The 20081-nt window shown below is 40.2% G+C and overlaps 1 protein-coding gene across 2 annotated transcripts; it reads right to left on the bottom strand.

Annotated features, from left to right (window-relative positions):
- Nucleotides 1-4408: 4408 nt before the first annotated feature.
- Nucleotides 4409-14132, bottom strand: LOC130550141 (zinc finger MYM-type protein 1-like). Of its 2 annotated transcripts, XM_057327524.1 has the most exons (5): nucleotides 14113-14132; nucleotides 12893-13012; nucleotides 10439-12349; nucleotides 10264-10360; nucleotides 4409-7922 (listed from the first exon to the last, which is right to left on the bottom strand). In XM_057327524.1, the coding sequence occupies exons 3-5, from the start codon at nucleotides 11524-11526 to the stop codon at nucleotides 7392-7394; spliced, it is 1716 nt and encodes a 571-aa protein (XP_057183507.1). In that variant the 5' UTR covers nucleotides 11527-12349; nucleotides 12893-13012; nucleotides 14113-14132; the 3' UTR covers nucleotides 4409-7391. The 2 variants fall into 2 exon arrangements, with proteins under 2 accessions (XP_057183507.1, XP_057183506.1); XM_057327523.1 differs by lacking the exons at nucleotides 12893-13012; nucleotides 14113-14132 and having other exon boundaries at nucleotides 10439-12796.
- Nucleotides 14133-20081: the final 5949 nt, after the last annotated feature.

Raw genomic sequence — 20081 nt, 5'->3', positions numbered from 1 at the left:
TTAGGGACATGGGGTGGAAAAAGTATGAAAGGGAAGAGAAAAATATTTTTTAAAGCTTTTGCGTTATCGTTAACGTTTGCGTTAACGCAAATATGTTTGCGAGAGAACGCAAAAGTTTTGCGAGATAACGCAAATATGTTTGCGAGAGAACGCAAAAGTTTTGCGAGGGAACGCAATGTTTCTCGGGGGAATGCAAAACTTTTGCGTTCTCTCGCAAACATATTTGCGTTATCTCGCAAAACATTCAAAAGTCCTGTTGTCCCGCTCTGTACATTAACAATGGAGCGGTTCAGAGTAGATTCCCAGACCAATAACTCGTGAGCTAAACGTTGTTATAACACAAATAACACATAATTCCTTAGACAATGATCTACAACCTAGTCTTCCTCAAAACGAGAATATAAATTGATCTCTATATGAGCAGGCGACATGGACAAGTCCAAAGAAACTGTCTGAAAAGTGACTGTAAATCCGAAAGCGTTACTACAAAAATAGTCATTAATAACTTAAATGTTACACACTGTGGTCTCACCAAATTCAGTTTACATATTAATGCTCTCCTGCTGAATTTAAACTGGTTTTAGTTATACTACAGTATGTAGCACTGAAGTTAATGACTATTTTTCGTAGCCTAATGATCTTCGGGTTTTGCACTTTACAGACGATCCCTTCGGTCTTGTCTCAGCCGGCTCCCGCCTGAGATCAATACAAGGCTCGATTTGTGGAAAATTAATTTAAAATTCATTGTTTACGTTACATAGAATGAGGTGTCATTTGTGTTATAAGAACGTTTAACTCACGAGTTATTGGTCCGGGAATCTGCGACTATAGACCAATGTTTATGTACGGAGCTAGTCTTAAATTCTGCCAGCAGGACATTAAACATGAAGTGTTTGTCAGAACTCGCAAAATGTTTTGCGAGATAACGCAAATGTGTTTGCGAGGGAACGCAAAAGTTTTGCGAGATAACGCAAATATGTTTGCGAGAGAACGCAAAAGTTTTGCGAGATAACGCAAATATGTTTGCGAGAGAACGCAAAAGTTTTGCGAGATAACGCAAACATGTTTGCGAGATAACGCAAAACCTTTAAAAAAATATTTTCTCTTCTCTCATATTTTTTCCACCCCATGTCGCTAAAGGGGCTCCGTAATATTTGACCCAACAATGGGTTAAGCGCAATAAAAAAAACTAAAGCATTTTGGGTTGAAACAACCCAGCATAGGTTAATTTATAACCAACCGGTTGGGTTCGTCACTTTTTTCGACACTTGAAAATATTACTCAGCAAAAAAGAGTTTGCATAAAATTCATTGAGTTAAATAATATTTTTAAGTTGAATTATCTCAAATTTTTAAGGGAACCAGGTAACTTTTTTAAGTTGAACTAACAAAAAACAACAAATAATTTTAAGGTGAAACTTTAAGTGTAAACTATACAAACAAGAGAGCAGTGTTGTAATGTAACAAAGTAAAACACACTCTGGTTGCAGTAAAGTTCTCCGATCTGATCATTCTGATGATGGCAGCAGTCAGTGGATATCAAGCGTAGCATCAGTTCTGGCAGGTCATGTGAGTCAAGCTTCCATCATCCGATCACATCAGGTGCAGCTAATCAACATTAACCAATAGTCATACAGCACACACTAGACTGCATCCTATTTAATTTGCCGTTCTTTGCTCCTTATCAGCTGCTTAATCGTACCGCACTCAAAACCCACCTCCATCCCCATCTCCTCCATATCTGCCTGTATCTGTTGGATCATTTGAATTGAATCCTGTACGCATCATGAACTGTTCTGGTTCGCCAGGTGGGGGGACATGTATTGATGCGCTCCCGCTTAGTCCATGCAAGGCTGCATGGACAGGCGGAGAGTTTGCCCAGAACAGTTTCATTCCGCCAACCTTAAATATTTGACGACAGTGGCCCTGACAGAAATACATCTGAATCTTTACAGAAACACAGCACACATCACCACTTCTGTATTTATTTTATTGATTACATTGAGTTAATTACCTTAGACATGTGTGTAAATTACAAACCTTTTAATGTTTAGAGTACACCGAGGATGTTTAGGGGACTCCTTCAGTAATTTGATTCCCTCCTTCTGTAAATGACCAGGGAGACACATTGCACCATTACTGCTCAACGAAGCAGCATTAAAACTATAACAGAAGTGTACACAAAATAACAGATTCAGCAGACAATTGAGTGTTTCTGTAACCTCAGAGCAGTGAAATACAGTTTACTTTAAAAAGTACAATAAAAGGCGTGCAACATAATTCACCTTTAATGATCAAGAATCCCTTAATAATGACATTTTTAATGTGGCTGTAAAAGTGTTATTGCTCTTTCACACATTTACACACAGAAACCAAATACCAAACACATACACACTGTACACAAAGAGAACATAATGCTTACCTGAGTGCTGTCAGACTGCTGCAGGACTGAATGAGGAAGAGGATTCTGGACGTCCATATCTCAGTCAGGAGGGGAGCAGAAATAATGATCACACTCAACCCAGACAAAGAGGAGAGATGAGACAACAGAGAATCCACCTTTTGATCAAAACCTGCCCTCCTACAGACATACAGAGAGAGGGCTTAAAGAGAAGTTATAGTATGAACTTTAAATGTAACCTAGATACACACAGTGCGAAAAGTGGTATTAGTTTTGACATACTCTTCGGTAATGCAGTTAATATCATGGAAGTCCTGTAAGAAGTTCTTCAGATTCATACTGGACATCTCTAATCGTGGGTATTTCAGAATGATTTCAGACTGTGATGGTACATTCTGTGGTCCTGAACACCACGTCACCACATGCAACCTGTAGGTCAGGGGTCAACAAGAAATACATACTTATTAGTATTCTCAGGGCCGTTTCTAGCTGTTTGGGGGCCCTATGCGAGATACTATTTGGGGGCCCCTATTTTTTCTCTGAGGTAGAGATTCATAACTTTTTCATATATTCTGTGACGATGCAGCAGTCTGTTACATTTTAAGAGGAAAGCAGGCTAGAGTACATTAATAAATGCAACAGATACAGTGTGTTCTTGAAAAATGTTTAACGTAAACTTTGAACTTACTAACTAAACTTACTTAAATAAATAAGTATATAATGGACCAGCATCCATGTTATTGCACAATTAATAAAAAATAAATAAAAAAACTATTTATGTAGTTATATATTGTATTGTAGTTTAAAATTAACCATATATATGAATAATCAAGTACGTTTCGATGACATTGTAATTAGCATCTACCGTTATTCTCATCACTTCAGTGGAAGGTGGGCGGCTGTCAATTATGCCGTCTGACCTGTCGGCAGACGTCACATACCACATGACAGCCCAGCCCAAAGGTGATTTTGACCTGATTACCCCATGAACACTTACATGCTTTGCAAATGAATGCATAATGAATGCATGCAATACATGCAAATAAAGACAGGTACTTTTAATTCTCTAAAATATAATAAAATGTGAGGCTGAACTTGCAGTTTGAGGGCCCCCTGGTGGCTGCGGGGCCTTATGTAGCCGCATTGTCCGCATATACTGTAGCAAGAAACGGCTCTGAGTATTCTTACACTTATTAGTAAAAAGGTTGTGCAGCAGTTGTGTGACTATTTAGTAGTGATTTCTAATAGATAACATCACACATATTAAATAGGAATTGATTAAGATTCAAGTGTAAAAGAGATCCTCACACAAGGTTTCCATCTGTGTTAAAGAAATGAAGAGATGAGGAGAGACTTTCTGCATCACTGCAATCCATGCTCGTCTTTAAACTGCCAACAGAGTTGGACAGCATCAACAGTCAATACATGTGTATATGTTTATTTCATACACATTGGATTTTAGCTGTTCTGTGTTATGAGATTAGTGGAAGTTAGGGAAAATACATATTGATATGGGAGCCGTAAGAGAGCTGCTGACTGGTAGGCGTGGCCAGATGTGAATGAGTCACAGGTGAAATACCAGTGGTGTGGACATAGAATGGGACGGCAGTACAATGGCGGGGTGCAGCCTGGCATGCAGCAGGGTGTGAGCCTGTCGAGTCTACGGCTGTTGGATATTCAAACCTATCGCCCTCCCCTGGACTTACTTCCCCCAATGAAGAGAGTTTCTTTTGTTTATTTTGTTTTGTTATGTTTTGGTTTCCAATTGGACTTTACGTTGCGCAAGGGATCGTCGTGGCGAGTTACCCTCTGATTCGCACGTGGATTCGTGGGAAAGACACGAGGGCTAGCCGCTCTGAGGCAGCAAGGATTGGGCTCGCCCAGAAGGCCGAGAAAGATTGTCGCCACCAGGTAAGCGAGTTTCTCTGGTTGGTCTCACTTAGCAGCCATACATCATTACACACATAACTGATATAGTCACACGGTCAAGTTCGAACACAGGGAAAGTTGCACGCAGGGAATACCGTGAAATGTTTCTCTCGGTTTGGGTTACCGCGGCAATTACAGTCGGACCGCGGCTCGAACTTTGTGTCTGGAGTATTTCAGGAGGTTATGAGCGAACTTGGGATCGAACAGAGTGTTTCTTCAGCCTATCATCCTCAGTCGCAGGGGGTGATTGAGCGATATCATCAGACCCTCAAGACTGCTATTAAGACCTACTCAGTACAGTATCCCGGGGATTGGGATGAAGCCCTTCCTTTTCTTCTGTTTGCAATACGGGACAGTGTGAGTGAGGCAACAGGGTTTACTCCTTTTGAGCTAGTGATCAGACATGAGGTCCGTGGACCTTTGAGAATTATAAAGGAGAGACTCGTGAACAGGTCCAATGGGGAATCTGTACTTCAGTAAGTGGCAACCTTCAGAGACCGCTTAGTCACAGCTTGTCGAGTGGCTCAGGAGAATTTGAAGAAAGCTCAAGTTCGGATGAAACTGCAGTATGATAAGAAGGCAGTGGAACGATCTTTTAAGCCAGGAGACAAAGTGTTGGTGCTTCTACCTATGCGGGGAGATAGTCTGAGCACCCGTTTCTGTGGTCCACATGTGATTGAGAGGAAAGTGGGAGATCGCAATTACGTGGTCAGTACTCCAGATCGAAGGATCAAGTCCCGTCTGTGCCATATAAACCTTTTGAAATTATATGTAGGGAGATCAGAAGTGAGTACTCCTGTAGCTTGTATTACAGCGGAAAGGGTTTCTGATGTGGTGGATGGTGGCCTTGAGACTGTTGGAGGCCATGCAAAATCTTGCTCGGCACCTTACGCACTTATCGGCTACCCAGCAAGTGGACATTGTGGCTTTGATAGCAGAATATCCCGAATTATTCCAGAATGTCCCTGGGCGTACTAGTATAGCTGTACATGATGTGGATATTGGCAACGCCCTTCCCATTAAGCAACATCACTATAGATTGGGTCCTGTGAGGCTGAAAAGGGTTGAGGAGGAGCTGGAGTATATGATACGAATAGGAGTGGTAGAACATAGCCAAAGTGAATGGAGTTCACCGGTGGTGCTAGTACCAAAATCAGATGGCACTTCACGGTTGTGTATTGACTATAGGAAGGTGAATCAGGTCACAAAGACCGTTTCCTATCCCTCGGATGGAGGACTGCATTGACCGTATGGGGAGGGCAGAGTATGTAACTAAACTAGATCTGTTAAAGGGGTATTGGCAGGTCCCCCTTTCTCCTAGAGCTCAGGAGGTTTCCACTTTTGTGACCCCAGGAGGTCTTTATGAGTGTAAAGTTCTTCCATTTGGGATGAAAAATGCCCCAGCAACTTTTCAGAGAGCTATGAACACTCTCATTGTTGGATTGACGAATGTTGTTGTGTACATTGATGATGTGGTGGTATACAGTGGCTCATGGAGTGACCATCTAAAGCATCTGGAAGATTTTTTTTGCAGATTGCAACAGGCCAAGTTAGTGGTTAACCTAATGAAGTGTGAGATAGGTAAGGGACAAGTGACTTATCTAGGACATTAGGTGGGACAGGGTCAAGTGTTTCCTAGACAGGCTAAGATTCTGTCATGACAGAAACACAGGAACGGCCCAAATGCGGTGGAACAGAACTTTATTGCACACAGTCAGCCAAAACACAATAGAAACCCAACCGTGAGCGTTACCGCCCGCGGCGGTGAGAAGTGGAGATCCTTGGGTGGTTGAGCACGGCAGCGAGAGCGGAGGATAGGACCCCAGCGGAGAGGACAAGTCTTTAGGCGCTAGGATACCTCACTCCGCCCGAGTATCGTGCAGGAAGTCCGGAAGATAATTCCGGCGAGGATGAACTGCTTCGGTCCTCCAGAGGAAGGCTGACTGCAGACGGCGAGTAACGGGTGAAACGCCCACGGGAACTGCCAACGACAGAAGAAGGGTCGAGGAGACAGGTGAGATGAACTAGACTAGGTTTACTGTGACAAGGACTAGAACAAGACAAGAGAAACTAAACTTTGTCAGACGTGCTGCAGCAGCGTCTGGGTCAGTCTGCACAGGCTTACACGAGCAATGGTCAGACAACAGACGAGAGACACTGAGGGAATAAAAGGGAGAACATAACGAGATAGAAAGGATTGGCAGGTGTGGGGTAATTACGGGAATGAGTGCTTAATGAGTAATGTGTCAACAGGCGTGTAGGTGCGGGATGGAAAATCACCAGTGTGGGGAAGCCTAAGGAGACACGAGGGCGGGGTGAAAAACGCAGACACCGAACACGCGAACAGCAAACGACTCTCCACGTGCCCGACAACAACAACACAACAACCCACGTGCAGATAACATCCCGACCAGACCAAGACCATGACAGATTCAGGCCATTTTGAACTTACCCATTCCAAAGACTCGGAGGGAGCTCATGCGAGTGTTGGGAATGTGTGGGTTTTATCGGCGATTTGTTCCCAATTTTGCCTCGGTGACTGAACCTTTGACCAATTCGCTCCGGAAGGGGGTTAAGTGTAAATGGTCGGAGTCATGTCAGTCAGTGTTTGAGCAGGTGAAGGCCATTCTTTCCTGCGAACCTGTGTTGAGAGCACCAGATTTCGCACTTCCTTTTAAACTGGCTGTGGATGCATGTGAAGTAGGCATCGGGGCAGTTTTGTTACAAGCTGACTATCAAGGTTTTGATAGGCCTGTGGCTTACTTCTAAGAAACTTAGCATACCACAACAAGCTTATTCTACTATTGAAAAAGAGGCCCTGGCAGTGGAGGCTGGTGCTAAAAATATTTGGGGGGGCGCAAACAAACTGAAAATCCAACTGTCAGTAATGCAGGACTATAAATAGCCATTAATCAGGTGATGTATCATTATTACAGTCAATGTTAATACATGCAAATAAATGTACTATGAATCAGTGAATTTGAATTGAATGTGGGTTTATTATCAGTAATGAAGTAATCAAGGTAATCATTCAAAATAAAAACACAAAACACTATAGTTACCTAATCATTGGCCATTAACACTATTTGAAAAAAACATTTTGCTCTCCTTTCTTTCTGACTTGCAAATTTCTCAATGACCTTCTGGTTAAAGTCAATGATCTCAGTCACCATTCTCTTCTCCATTGACAGCATGGCCAATGCATTTAGCCTCTCCTGGGTCATGCTATTTCTCAGAAAAGTCTTAACTCTTTTCAAAGTTGAGAAACACCTCTCAGCCTCTGCTGTGGTCATGGGTGTGGTGATGAGGATCTTTAGAAGAGTGACAGTCTCTGAAAAGACTTCTTCAAGATTGTTCTCCTTAAACAGCTGCAGTAGGTCCACAGCACCACAACAGGTTCTGAACTCTTCCTTGTAGTAGATGAGACTAAGCTCTGTCTTTAGCTTAGCTGCCTTCAAAGTCCTACTCAGTGCATCTTCAGGAAACGCCACTGTGTACTGTTCAAACCTGTCTGCTTGCAGCAAGGTGGCACTAACGAGGTAGCTTGTGAAGCAGAACCGTTCCATGGTGTGTTGGAGTATGGTGTCACAGACCTACAGAGTGAAGGACAAAAACAAAAAGGATGTAGTGATGACAAAATGTCAATTTCAACTGCAACATTTAAAGTGATCAGTTTTAAGTTATAGAGAGACGGAGACCAGTTTCAGTGTTTGAATCCCTGATTTATCCAAACTTCATACATATGGACTAGACAAACATGCCAGTTTCATGAACTTCTGATGCATAGAGCGCTAATAGCATTTTTTTATTATTAGCTGTAAGGTCGGAGCCAAGATGTCCCGACCAGAGACTATTCTTCTCCTGAGAAACAAAGAACGGTTCTAAGCACAGTGGGGAACATAGGCCAAAAGGGTGCCCCTTCCTGAAAGAACAACACACCGATTCCTGATCAAAAGATAATCATCTCGGGAAAAGGACAGAGAGCATCTCTCAATACAGTGGAAACCTGAGCCAAAAGGACACATTCCTTTGAGAAACAACAGACTCCCTCCAGTACAGCAAACTCCCTACTGAGCTAACACCTACATCTCAAACGACGCATACACAAGTGCATCACAGATGCAGACCTCACCCTGCACCCCCAATTGTTCCTTTCCTCCCCTCTCACTCAATGCAGGACACCCAAAAGAAAAGAACACGACACATACACAAAAAACATACACATGTTTGGTATCATCCAAAAGGTCTCAGTGCAACTGGTACAATGGTCTCACTCCCATAACAACAGAATGTAATGACAAAGTTTTGTAAGAACTTAGCAAACTTCCCCCAGTGCTGGAACATTTCTCACACATTTGGTGACTTTCACCAATCACCTACTGTATGCAGATGAAGTACAGCCCCAAGGATCACAAGACCCAATCTCAGCCAAATTCCTAACTCTAAAGAATATTTCCATAATGCTTTTTTCTGCTTTGGTATTTAAGGGAAGTTGACAAAAATATCTGGGAGTCTGTAGCCAGATCTCCCGCACAAATACCTGTGTGTCGTCTCTTGCCAGGTATGCAACATTGAACTTCTCTTTGCTTTATTTCTTATGATTTTCTATTATTTGTTATTGATTTATATTGATTGCCATTGATTATTGAATTGAACCTTGAATTGGATTTTGAATTATGCTTCCCTTACCTGGCTAATAAATTGTTATGTTTGAATTCATTCTGTATTGTTCTGAGTTTATAAACTTTAGTAGATCACGCTATATCCTTTGTTACCGCAAATCTACATTCAGGTTAGTGACGGACTAGAATCCTGTATTAGGTGGAGCATTGGGCACTCCAGCTGAGATTCTAGAGCTCCGACTAACTACTTGGCATTAGTTTAAGTGTAATTAGACCGTAGGGGCTATCGTTTCTGTTTAGAACAGCACATAGGTTGTCTGACCAATCTAAATAGGGCAAGTCACCAAAACCTCTGGTTATTGTAATATTATTCTAACTAAGTGTACATAGGAAACTATGGCATGATTATATAAAGCTACCGTCAGAGGAAGTAAGATTGGTCTAGTTATCTCTATGGAGTGGTCATGACCTCTGGTTGGAAATAATCATTACTTTAAGTTTTTATAGTCTAAGGGGAATAGATCAAATAATGTTTCAGGAAGTGCTGGTTGGAGACGGCCATCTGAGCATTACTAGTCAGAGAAACCTCTGGCAGTGACCAAGACTGGCGAGTTTGTGACCGTGAGATCCGCGTATAACGGCCGGCGCGAGACTCTAAGCGACATTGAGAATCGGATGAAGGAGTGTAATTTAGAATAAAACAGAGGAATCAGACATCCGTCCAAATTTCACAATTATTAATGATAAAAGTTAAACGTAAACTAAATGAGAAGTCAAGATATTATTAAATTGGAGTCAGATAAAATAGAGGTAATTAAGTGAAATATGCTTTCATTCAAATACTGTTTCACTAAACAAAGGAAGACAAGAACACGTGTGAAGCCTTCGCCACGCCTCTGGATACCGTCACTGGACCAGTGGGTGGTGCCTTACACAGCCATTTTCATATCAATCAGATAAAGAGGGCACACCACTAGAGGAAACCTATGAATAACAAATCTATTTAGATCACAATTTAAAGACTATGAAAATGGTTAAATAGATTGACTTGCAGTAAAATATGCATTGTAAATAAATGTAGTATGGTTATATAAAGTTTAATAAAGCCCAATATCAAAGGATCTACTCTTGCTACAATATTTAAGCAAAACATTTATAAACTCAAAGACATGAGAACACATTTAGTACCCAAAGAGGGTAAATGAAACCATGCCGTTTAACTTGTTGTTAATATTTACTTTCTTTTTGATAGCTTCCTTTGATAGCTTTTCTATGAAAAACTGCAGAGTAACAAGGACTACAATAAACTTACCTCTGTTGCAATCCGTTCATGGACGTCTGGACTAAGCAACCGCCGCCTCTTTGGTTGAGAAGCTCCTTCACTGCTTTGGTTAATTTGCCCAGAATTTCTGCAAAGGAATAAGAAAATGTATGACTAATAACAATAATAATGATAACAAATTCGAAAGAAGGAATACAGCTGCTACCTGGTCTTCTGTATGTCCTGCTGGAACTGCTGGATGCTCCCCTTAATGTGGACTGAATCTATGTCCTTCTTCTGGAGTTTGGCATAGAGGATGTCCACGTGTGGCATGATGTTGTGGAAAAGTTGCAGAAAAAAATTAAAATCGTGATCCTCCAGCAGCATGGCAAAGCCTCCTGCCTCTCTGGTGGTAACAGGGTCAAAGTCACCTGAGTCTCCAATAGTTTCAAAACAGCGAATGAGGCCCTCTCTGTGCTCAAACACTGTATTGATGGCACGGCTGTGGAAGTTCCATCTAACACTGCTTGATGTTGGTAGTCTATGGGCAACTACTTTATCAAGAACATCTGTGCGCTTGGGTGATCTTGAAAAAAAAGCTGGCAAATCCTCCAAAGTTAGAAAAAAAATTCTAACTTTGGGTATGTGAGAAGTGGCCTTTTGCATTATTAGATTGAGCTGATGCGCATAGCAGTGGATGTAATGGGCATTTGGGTACACATCTTGAATCTTCCTTTGAACACCTGCAGTGGCACCTCTCATCACGCTGGCTCCATCATACGCTTGGGAGATGAGTTTACGCTTCTGATCCTCTGGAAGGATGACAGTAAGATGCTCTTTTAGTGCTGTAGCGATGGAATCAGCTGTAGTTGAATGCAGATGAATAAAAGCAAGAAACCTCTCCTGTACGTTGCTTTTGCCATCAATGTAGCGCAGCACAAGCACAAGTTGGCACAATGTGGCAATATCAGTGGTCTCGTCGGCCTGGATTGATAGAAAATCGCTGTTTTGTGCTTCTTGGATTATGTGTTCCCTCATAACAGACAACATACAGTCCAACAGCTCGTTCTGCACGGTTTTCGAAGTTCCCTTAAACACAGAGGCATTCTCGAGGTGCTCTTTCAAAACTCCATCAAGAGAAGCAACAAAGTCGACCAAGCCACGGAATATCCCGGGGTTATCTGAGCTCTCGCTCTCATTGTGGCCACGCAAAGCCAGCTCAAATGCGCCACAACATTTTACACAGTCTATTATTCTAGACAGGATGTGTCGATTTTTTGTGACCTCTTCATTGTTGGCTGCGGCTACTTTCATGTTGCTTGCACTTATCAGAGAGATTTTTTAAATCGCAAACCCCTGTTGTTGTCCACAACGTTTCGGTGCCAAGACTTTGAAACAGCAAACAGGGAAAACAATAAAAGGCATGACTTACATCGCATCCAGCTAGCCAACTCCGTTTTCCATAAGAAGTGCCGGAAAAGCACCGAGTGTAAGATCACTTGACTGCTGCTGAATTTGCAAGTTGGGTCAATCTGGTCCAAGCTCCTTGATCCGTTTTTTTTCTTCATACAAACGCCTTTGTAACGGGTATTCTTGTAAAGATAAAACCGAATTTTCTTTCATCTCGAGATAATTTCGCTTGCTTCCACGTTAATCAGTACCTGTCAGTCAAATGACAATCTGCTGAGCGGTAATGAGAGGCATTAAGAACGGTCCAATCACATGAGGCCAAAAATATAAAAACAGTATTGATTCGCTTACAACAAAAGTACATTTTGCATTTCATTTGGAAATCAAGGTCCCAGAGTCTGGAGGAAGAGTGGAGAGGCACAGAATCCATGTTGCTTGAAGTCCAGTGTGAAGTTTCCACAGTTTTGACACATGATTTGGGCTGCCATGTCATCTGCTGGTGTTGGTCTGCTGTGTTTTCTGAAGTCCACAGTCAATGCAGCCATCTACCAGGACATTTTAGAGCACTTCATGCTTCCTTCTGCTGACAAGCTTTATGGAGATGCTGATTTCATTTTCCGGCAGGACTTGGCACCTGCCCACACTGTGAAGGTACCAAAAGCTGGTTCAATGACCATGGTGGTACTGTGCTTGATTGGCCAGCAAACTCGCCTGACCTGAACCCAATCTATGGGGTATTGTCAAGAGGAAGATGAGAGACACCAGACCCAACAATGCAGATGACCTGAAGGCCGCTATCAAAGCAACTTGGGCTTCCATTACACCTGAGCAGTGCCACAGGCTTATCGCCTCCATGCCACGCCACATTGATGCAGTAATTCATGCAAAAGGAGGCCCAACCAAGTATTGAGTGCATAGAAATGAACATTCAGAAGCCTGGCATTTCTGTTTAAAATATCCTTTTTTTATTGATCTTGTGTAATATTCTATTTTTCTGAGACACTGAATTTTGGGTTTTCATTATCTGTAAGCCATAATCATCAAAATGTCAAGAAATAAAGGCTTGAAATATTTCACTCTATGTGTAATGAATCTATATAATATATGGGTTTCACTTTCTGAAATGAGTGACAAAAAATATTGACCTTTTTCACGATATTCTAATTTTTTGAGATGTACCTGTATATAACAGAATATATATAACAATATAACAATTCTCATTGTTATTAAAACCATCAAGATCTTTAGATTAATTTCAGGCTTAACTTACTTTCGCAAACCCTCCTCAGAAAAGCCATGGCAATCTACGTGAATTGTCACCATCTGGTTGCAGCTTAGTTGACGCTCTTCATTAAGGGTGCATTTTTGAGACTGCTTGTTGCATCTTAACCTACATTACAAACCAGAGAGCAGAAATCACATTACTGAGTCATTAAAGAGCCCTTCATATGTTTTCTACAGAGTACAATCACTGTGATTTGCTAAAAGGGATACTTCAGCCAAGAAACAAAATTTCCCCATGTTTAACTCACCCTCAAGGCATCCTAACTGAATATGACTTTCTTCTCGAAGAATAATGCAGTCGGATCATATCTAACTTACGTTATCTCTTGGCTGCGCGGCTTGTTTTTCCGGCAAATGACGTGACGAAAGTTCCCACACAGAGGAGACGGTATCCTGTTGGAACAAAACGAAAAATGCTGTGTTCGTCACCGGAACTTATGACACGCTTGCGTCATTTGCCGTAAAAACAAGCCTTTGATTCACGCGCAGCCAAGGGATAATGTAAGTTAGACATGATCGTTAATAGCGTTGTCAATATGGATATTTCTCTCAAACAAACGCATCGATTCGCTTCAAAAGACCTTTGTTAAGACCAGAGCCGTGTCGAGCAGTTCTTTTTGGAGCTTCAAAAATTGCCCCCCCCCCCTTCAAACCGATTCTACCGCTTGGAAGAAAGAGGATACGTGGTATTATAACTCTTACTGCAGTATTCTTCAAGAAGAAAGTCATATACAGTCAGGAATCCTTGAGGGCGAGTAAAACATGGGAAATTTTCCTTTAAAGGTGCAATGTGGAGATTTTAGCATCATCTAGTGGTGAGGTTGAGAAACTCCCTTTCGAAGCATTACGGTGGTTGCACAGAACTAAGATGTGGTCACTTTTTCACTTCTTTGCTGAAGGAGGTAACACATTAACGAAATGTATTTACGCTCCCTAGAGCAGTTCGTCCGTTTAGGGCTGTAGAACAACATGGCGAATTCCATGCTAGTGTACCCGCGGTGTATGTAGAAAGAAAAACATAACGTGTCATTCTATAAGGTCTTTATGCACCGCTGAAGACATCAGAGATATATATATTATATTGCATTTCTGTCACTAGATTACACACTGGTCCTTTAACATTCATCTATTGTATTATTTGGATTGGGCAGTAAGTAAAAAATGTGTGTAGCAAACAAATTTGATGTTTCAGAAAATAAGATGTACCCTTTAAATGTCATTGTGCAGTTTTGCCTTGTCCTTCGCAAGATAATGATTCCATCCTCCAGTAAGTACCTAGCATTAATCCTAGAGTACACACACATTAAACAAATCAGATTTCAGGGAGTGAGTTCATGTTTCATACTTTGTAATTTCATAATAATGATGTAACAGCATTAATGAAAGTAATGAAAATTAGAATAGAACATTAACTGAACACAGTAATGTTTTTACACATTTTCAAACAATTAATCTACATAAGAAAGGGGTCGGCAACATAAGTGGCACAAAAGGCATGTGCACAATAGGCATGCACAAGGTAGAGACATGTAATATCTCTTTAGATATTTCTTTTAGATGAAGTTCCTCATATATGCAACAAAACCTGAAAATAAACTTTTAGGATTTAAAAATTTTTTAATACATGAATGTATCTGTTTCTTACTTGAGTTCTGTTAAACTGGGGCATTTCTGGCTGATGGAGACGGCCCAGACACACAAGCTTTCATTCAGGCAGTCTACAGACAGTTCCACATTTTCCACGAGTTTAGACCCAGTGACAGACACCAAAGCATCAAAATCAAAATGATGAAGTATTTGTAAAAGGTTTGTCCAGTTGATAGGCTCTGAACAAGACAGAGTACAACCAAATTGTGCAACAGGATGTTTTGTGGACCACCGTGGACTCTCTATGTGGAAACTAAAAACAAAATAAGGAGCAACAGACAGGGTTCGTACGGGTGCTTTAAATCCTGTAAAATGATTGAATTTGAATATAGTCATTTTAAGGTTAGAAAAGTGATTGGATTTGGGATCAAGTGCTTAAAACTGCCTAAAACTTTAATTTCGTTGCTTTCATAATAATTCGCAATTTTACGGAGAATTTTTCTTTTGAAATAAAATATACATTTTGCACATAACGAAAATACGAAAAAAATCGGCTCATGGCTATAATTTTATCTGCCAGTCTTTTGGATGTGCGCCCTCTGGTGGAGCAGAGTAGGAGATGAAAATATGCCGGGCGTTTGCCGTTTCAATGCTCGTTGGCTGGAGGACGAAAATGACAAATTATGGCTAAAACGTGGACTTCGAGTGGCCACCTGCAAAGTATGCAGAAAGGACGTGCAGCTCTTCACCATGCGGCCAGCTGCGCTTTCAAGTAGGGCTGTCACGATAAACCGACGATAAATATCACGTGATTTATGCACAGCTTTTGAGTGAAGTACGGGAAAATGCTGCTGCATCCGAAAGCCAGAGGGCGCTCTCGTGCGGAAACTCCAAATACGCACTGCAGAAGAAGACCATAACACCTTCTAGAATCTAGGAAATGCCTATGGGCATCTTTTTATCACTGTTACTCAAGCCTCCTCAGGTATTTTTATGATAATGAAGTATATTTATAATGATCATGTTTGACGGGTGTTGCTTTTTCAAATGCACATTATAAGCGACTCAAACTCGCACTGCTTTTAGATCGAGCAGCATTTCCTACTGATCCCAGAGCCGTGCTTCACAGACAAGCTACATTAAAAAAATATTGACACATTGCATATCGCAGCCAGCTCGATTGCAATAGCATTTAGTGGTACCTAAATAAAATATCGTGCAGCCCTACTTTCAAGCCACATGAAAGGTAAGTTTTTCGATTATTTCGAAATTTTCGATTAGGCCAATTAAGTTTAAGGTAGATGGAAAAATTCGCGAACTAATTAATATTCGGGAGGGATGTAAAGTGTAATTGTAGGTCTTTTTGCCAGATATGGTCGGAAATGAACAGGGACTCGGGCAGAAATTAGCCTATCTTACTTAAAAACTGTGTGTGTGTGTGTGTGCGTGCGTGCGTGCGTGCGTGCGTGCGTGCGTGCTCACCGACTGAATTGTGCTAATACGATGTTAACGATGTAAGGGATTAGATGTTTTTCGTATAAATAAAGATTTTTTAATTTTTTTTAGCTCGCTGGGATCACCCGCGTAAAGTGCAAAATGTTTTTGTGACGGGCTGGGGGTTGGGTGCTGTGTGGTATAAATGGCGTAGATGCGCCATCTAGTGGCTGTGTATTGAAACAGAGAAATACATTCCTGTTTTAGTATTTTAACACTACACAAAAGTTTGAACAAAATACAATCAAGGGAACTTTTATAACGTAATGTTAAACAAATATCTTTAAGATCGAAATACATATGATAGATCCCAGCCGGCATTTCAACGTTGATTCACCGTTGAATCAACGTCAAGGACCAAGGTTGAATCAACGTTGAATTACGTTTCGATTTTGCAAATTGAATCAACGTTGAAATTGCGACGTTGTTTCACCGTCTTACTTTCAACGTGGGTGAATTGCGGTCAGAAACCGATGTTGAATAAATGCTGAATTAATTGTTTTTGCAAAATGAAACAACATTTAATTTGCTACTGTTTCAACGTCTTTTCAACACTTAATGAGCTACTATGCCACATGATTTTTTGCAGGCCATGTTTTAAAAGCAATTGTAATGAATGCAACTTGACCCTGGCCTGATAAGAAATTATCTAACTTAATAATAATAAACATTATTATTTTAGTGCAGCTGTGAGTAGTTCCACATTGTATGAGGGAAAAGCTCTGCTAGAGATATGCCAGAATGAAAATAAAAACATCGTTTATACAAATACACTTTATTTCTCCAAACTTCTCATTCAACAAAAATAAAAAATCATTCATTCTACAAGTATCATTAAACCCTAAAATTAAATAAATCATATCAATTTTGAGGAAAGGGCTTCATACAAAACAATATGCCAGAAAGAGAAAAAAAACATTAACTAGAATATATATATACACACGTGTGTGTATGTCTATATCCATGTTTAACATATATATATACAGTATATATAAGAAAAATATATAGTAACTATAATATAATAAAACTGTAATATGAAATACATTGATAATTTCCTAAATTTATTAATCAAGCAACTTCTCAGCCTATTAAACGCAAAACTGTAAGGAAACAAATACATTTCATTCTAGAGAATAATGTAACCCTTTTTAGCCAAAGCAGGTCTTCAGGGAAGAGTCTTCTTACGGCCACCACCACCTATCCTCTCTGGAGCATATTTTAAGAATTTGGACATGGTCTCTAATATTTTTGATCTTGTAGTGTTGTGTGTGTTGATGACAGCGTCTAAAGAGAAAAATAAGAACAGTTTAGATCCAAAAAATGGCCATACATGAAAAACCCTGTGTTGTTGGCAACTATTTTCCAAAGATGTACCAAAGATGATTAATTAGGATCACATTAAGAGTTCACTGTATCTTAAGAAATATGTGCAAACATTTGACTTGTGAAGCCAAAAGAACACTTTGTTGCTGCTAACTTCTGACCATTACTAGTACAAGAGGAACAACAGAGGAACGATACAGTATCTTTTTACACGACCGATGTCAAATTTGGACTACTTCACTAAATTGTCATTTGGATAAGCACAACACAAATTAAAAAAGACCATAATGATTTATGCTCTTATTTATTTTTTACCTACCACAGATAATCTCGCATAGCACAGACTTAGAAAATGGCAGCTTCCCACATTTTCCTTTCAAGTTCATCTGTGACATCACAGCATTTGAGAGAGTTCTGAAAAACAAACATGAATGTATAATTATTGAAGAAAACGTTTAAACAGTTAATGTAGCTGATTGTATCTCTGACAAATAATGCGATGTCTGGCACAAAAAGTACTTACGCAGACATTGATTTTTTCACCATATCAACGTAATCAACACCTCCAAGTCTTTTCAAATATGCTTGCTGGAAAAAAAAAGAGATTAACTTGACACAATAGAATTGCGTTTAAAGTTTGTGTTTACTGTCTCCATGTGCGCTTATCAATGATTATATGTGAATAAATGCAAAATTAAAATTTGTTAATGTATTGACTCACACTAAAGAACAATGAATGAGCTAAAGATTTTTTAATGTTAGTTAAAAATACAAGTATTTATTTTATTGCCAGTTTTATATATATTGATAAGCGTTATGGATTAACTAATGGAATACCCCAGCCCTAAAAATGGGCAATTTTAATGGAGCAAAAATGATTTACTGATGAACTAACCCTATAACATTTGGAAAGTCATTTTTGGTTTAAACTGTAATTAATTGCAATGATCAACTGAAACTTACCAAGGCTACTCTTTCATTTTTGTCTTCCAAACGACTCTCTATTTGTAGGAATTCCACATTGTTGTTGGCTGGCTTCAAATTAAATGCAGTCCCATCAGTGTTTCTCAGAGCAATTCTTACTGTGTCTCGTATATCAATTAGTATTTGAAGGACTTTCTTCTGGAATTCTAGAATAAAGGAGAGAAAGAGAGTGAAAACATTTTTTTTGTGGTCGTATAGGAGTTATAGGAGTACAGCAGTTAACAACTTCAAACTTTAAAGGGCTCATCGAATTAACATTTTCAACAAGTTGTCCTGATTTTTTAGGGTCTTCATGAGATGTCTGTAACATGTTTTGCTTAAAAACACTCAATAGTTGTGTAAACGACACCCTTTTTGCCTTGTCAAAAACACCTATACTCACAGCAACCCATTTTGGTGTATGCAAATGAGTTACTGTACAACCCACATTTTCACACCGCTAAAAAAAACTTGCAACATCACGCTTTTGAAAACTCCTATTTTTATTAGAAGTATATGTACATATATAAAATACAATAAACCTGCAAGACGCAACACCTGATGCAAAGTGGAGAACTACATACATTTCCAATCATGAAAAAGAAAAAATACTGTGATTCAGATTTTTTGCCATACCACTTAGCACTAACACAAATCACAATGCAATATCAGTACAATTAAAGGGACTACTTACTTTCCTCTGGCAGAGGAAATCTTGATGCATTTAATTTTGAAGTTGAGGTCTGTTGGCTCACTTTAGTGTGAGAAGGCTCTGACCTTTCCCTGTCCTCACTGTTTTGGGATGGCAGACAAAGTATTTTTCCATCAGTTGACAATTCTGCACTCATGGACCTAACTCTCTTACTGTTGGACTTAAGTGGTGGGTGATGCTGGCTCAGGCTTCTCTGTAAACCTCTTGTTCTCCTGCTGTCACTTAGAGGGGGACATCAATAAACCAACAAATGGTTTTAAATAGATTATTGTCCTACAGTTTAAATTTATTACATTAATTTCAATATTTTTTTATTAATATTTTAATTATTATCTATAGACCGTGTCTAAACCCTGGGACACACCAAGCTGACGATCAGCCATCAGGCAAGATCGAGTGCATTTCAACGGCTCTGTCCAAAATGAATGACTAAAAGACTGTTGCTTCTACAACATCTGGTAACATCCATATTTAAATCAGGCATGTTGTCAACAGTGTTCCAATGATGGCTCACCTTTACTGACATCTCTGCATTTATCACGGATGGCTGATTTAGAGGGTCTCTTTTGTTGCATGACTGGGTGTCTGAGGAACCTGAGAGAGACTTGGTTGGACTCCAGTTGCTGTGTGACTCAGAGGAACTACTCAGCTGTATGAGAAGGACTCCTGGAGCTTCTTTGTTTGCTGTGTGAGGTGTCTACAGATATAAACAAGTATAATTTAAGACTAAGATCTTTTATTAGGACAAATTTATTTAAGACTTATTAAGCACCTGCCAGCCACCATGGACTCATTGGGCTTCTCTGCAGCTGTGTGAGGGGGACTCACTGGGGCTTCTTTGCTTGCCATGTGAGAGGGACTTCAGGGTGTCTATAGATATGACAAGTTCAATTAAGACTTTTTAAGATTTTTAAGAACTTTTATATGGAAAACTTTAAAGACCCCTGGCCACCATGGACTTACTGGGGCTTCTCCTCTGGCGCGTAAGAGGGACTCACTGGCTTCTTTTGTTTGCTGCGTGAAGGGACTACTGGGCTTCTCTCTGGCTTGTGTGAGAGGACTCACTGGGGCTTCTCTCGTGCTGTGGAGAGGGACT

Source organism: Triplophysa rosa, unplaced genomic scaffold, assembly GCF_024868665.1.
Source record: "Triplophysa rosa unplaced genomic scaffold, Trosa_1v2 scaffold246_ERROPOS420716+, whole genome shotgun sequence".
NCBI lineage: Eukaryota > Metazoa > Chordata > Actinopteri > Cypriniformes > Nemacheilidae > Triplophysa > Triplophysa rosa.
The sequence above is the reverse complement of the archived record's forward strand: the minus strand, read 5'-3'. Positions and strand labels throughout refer to the sequence as shown.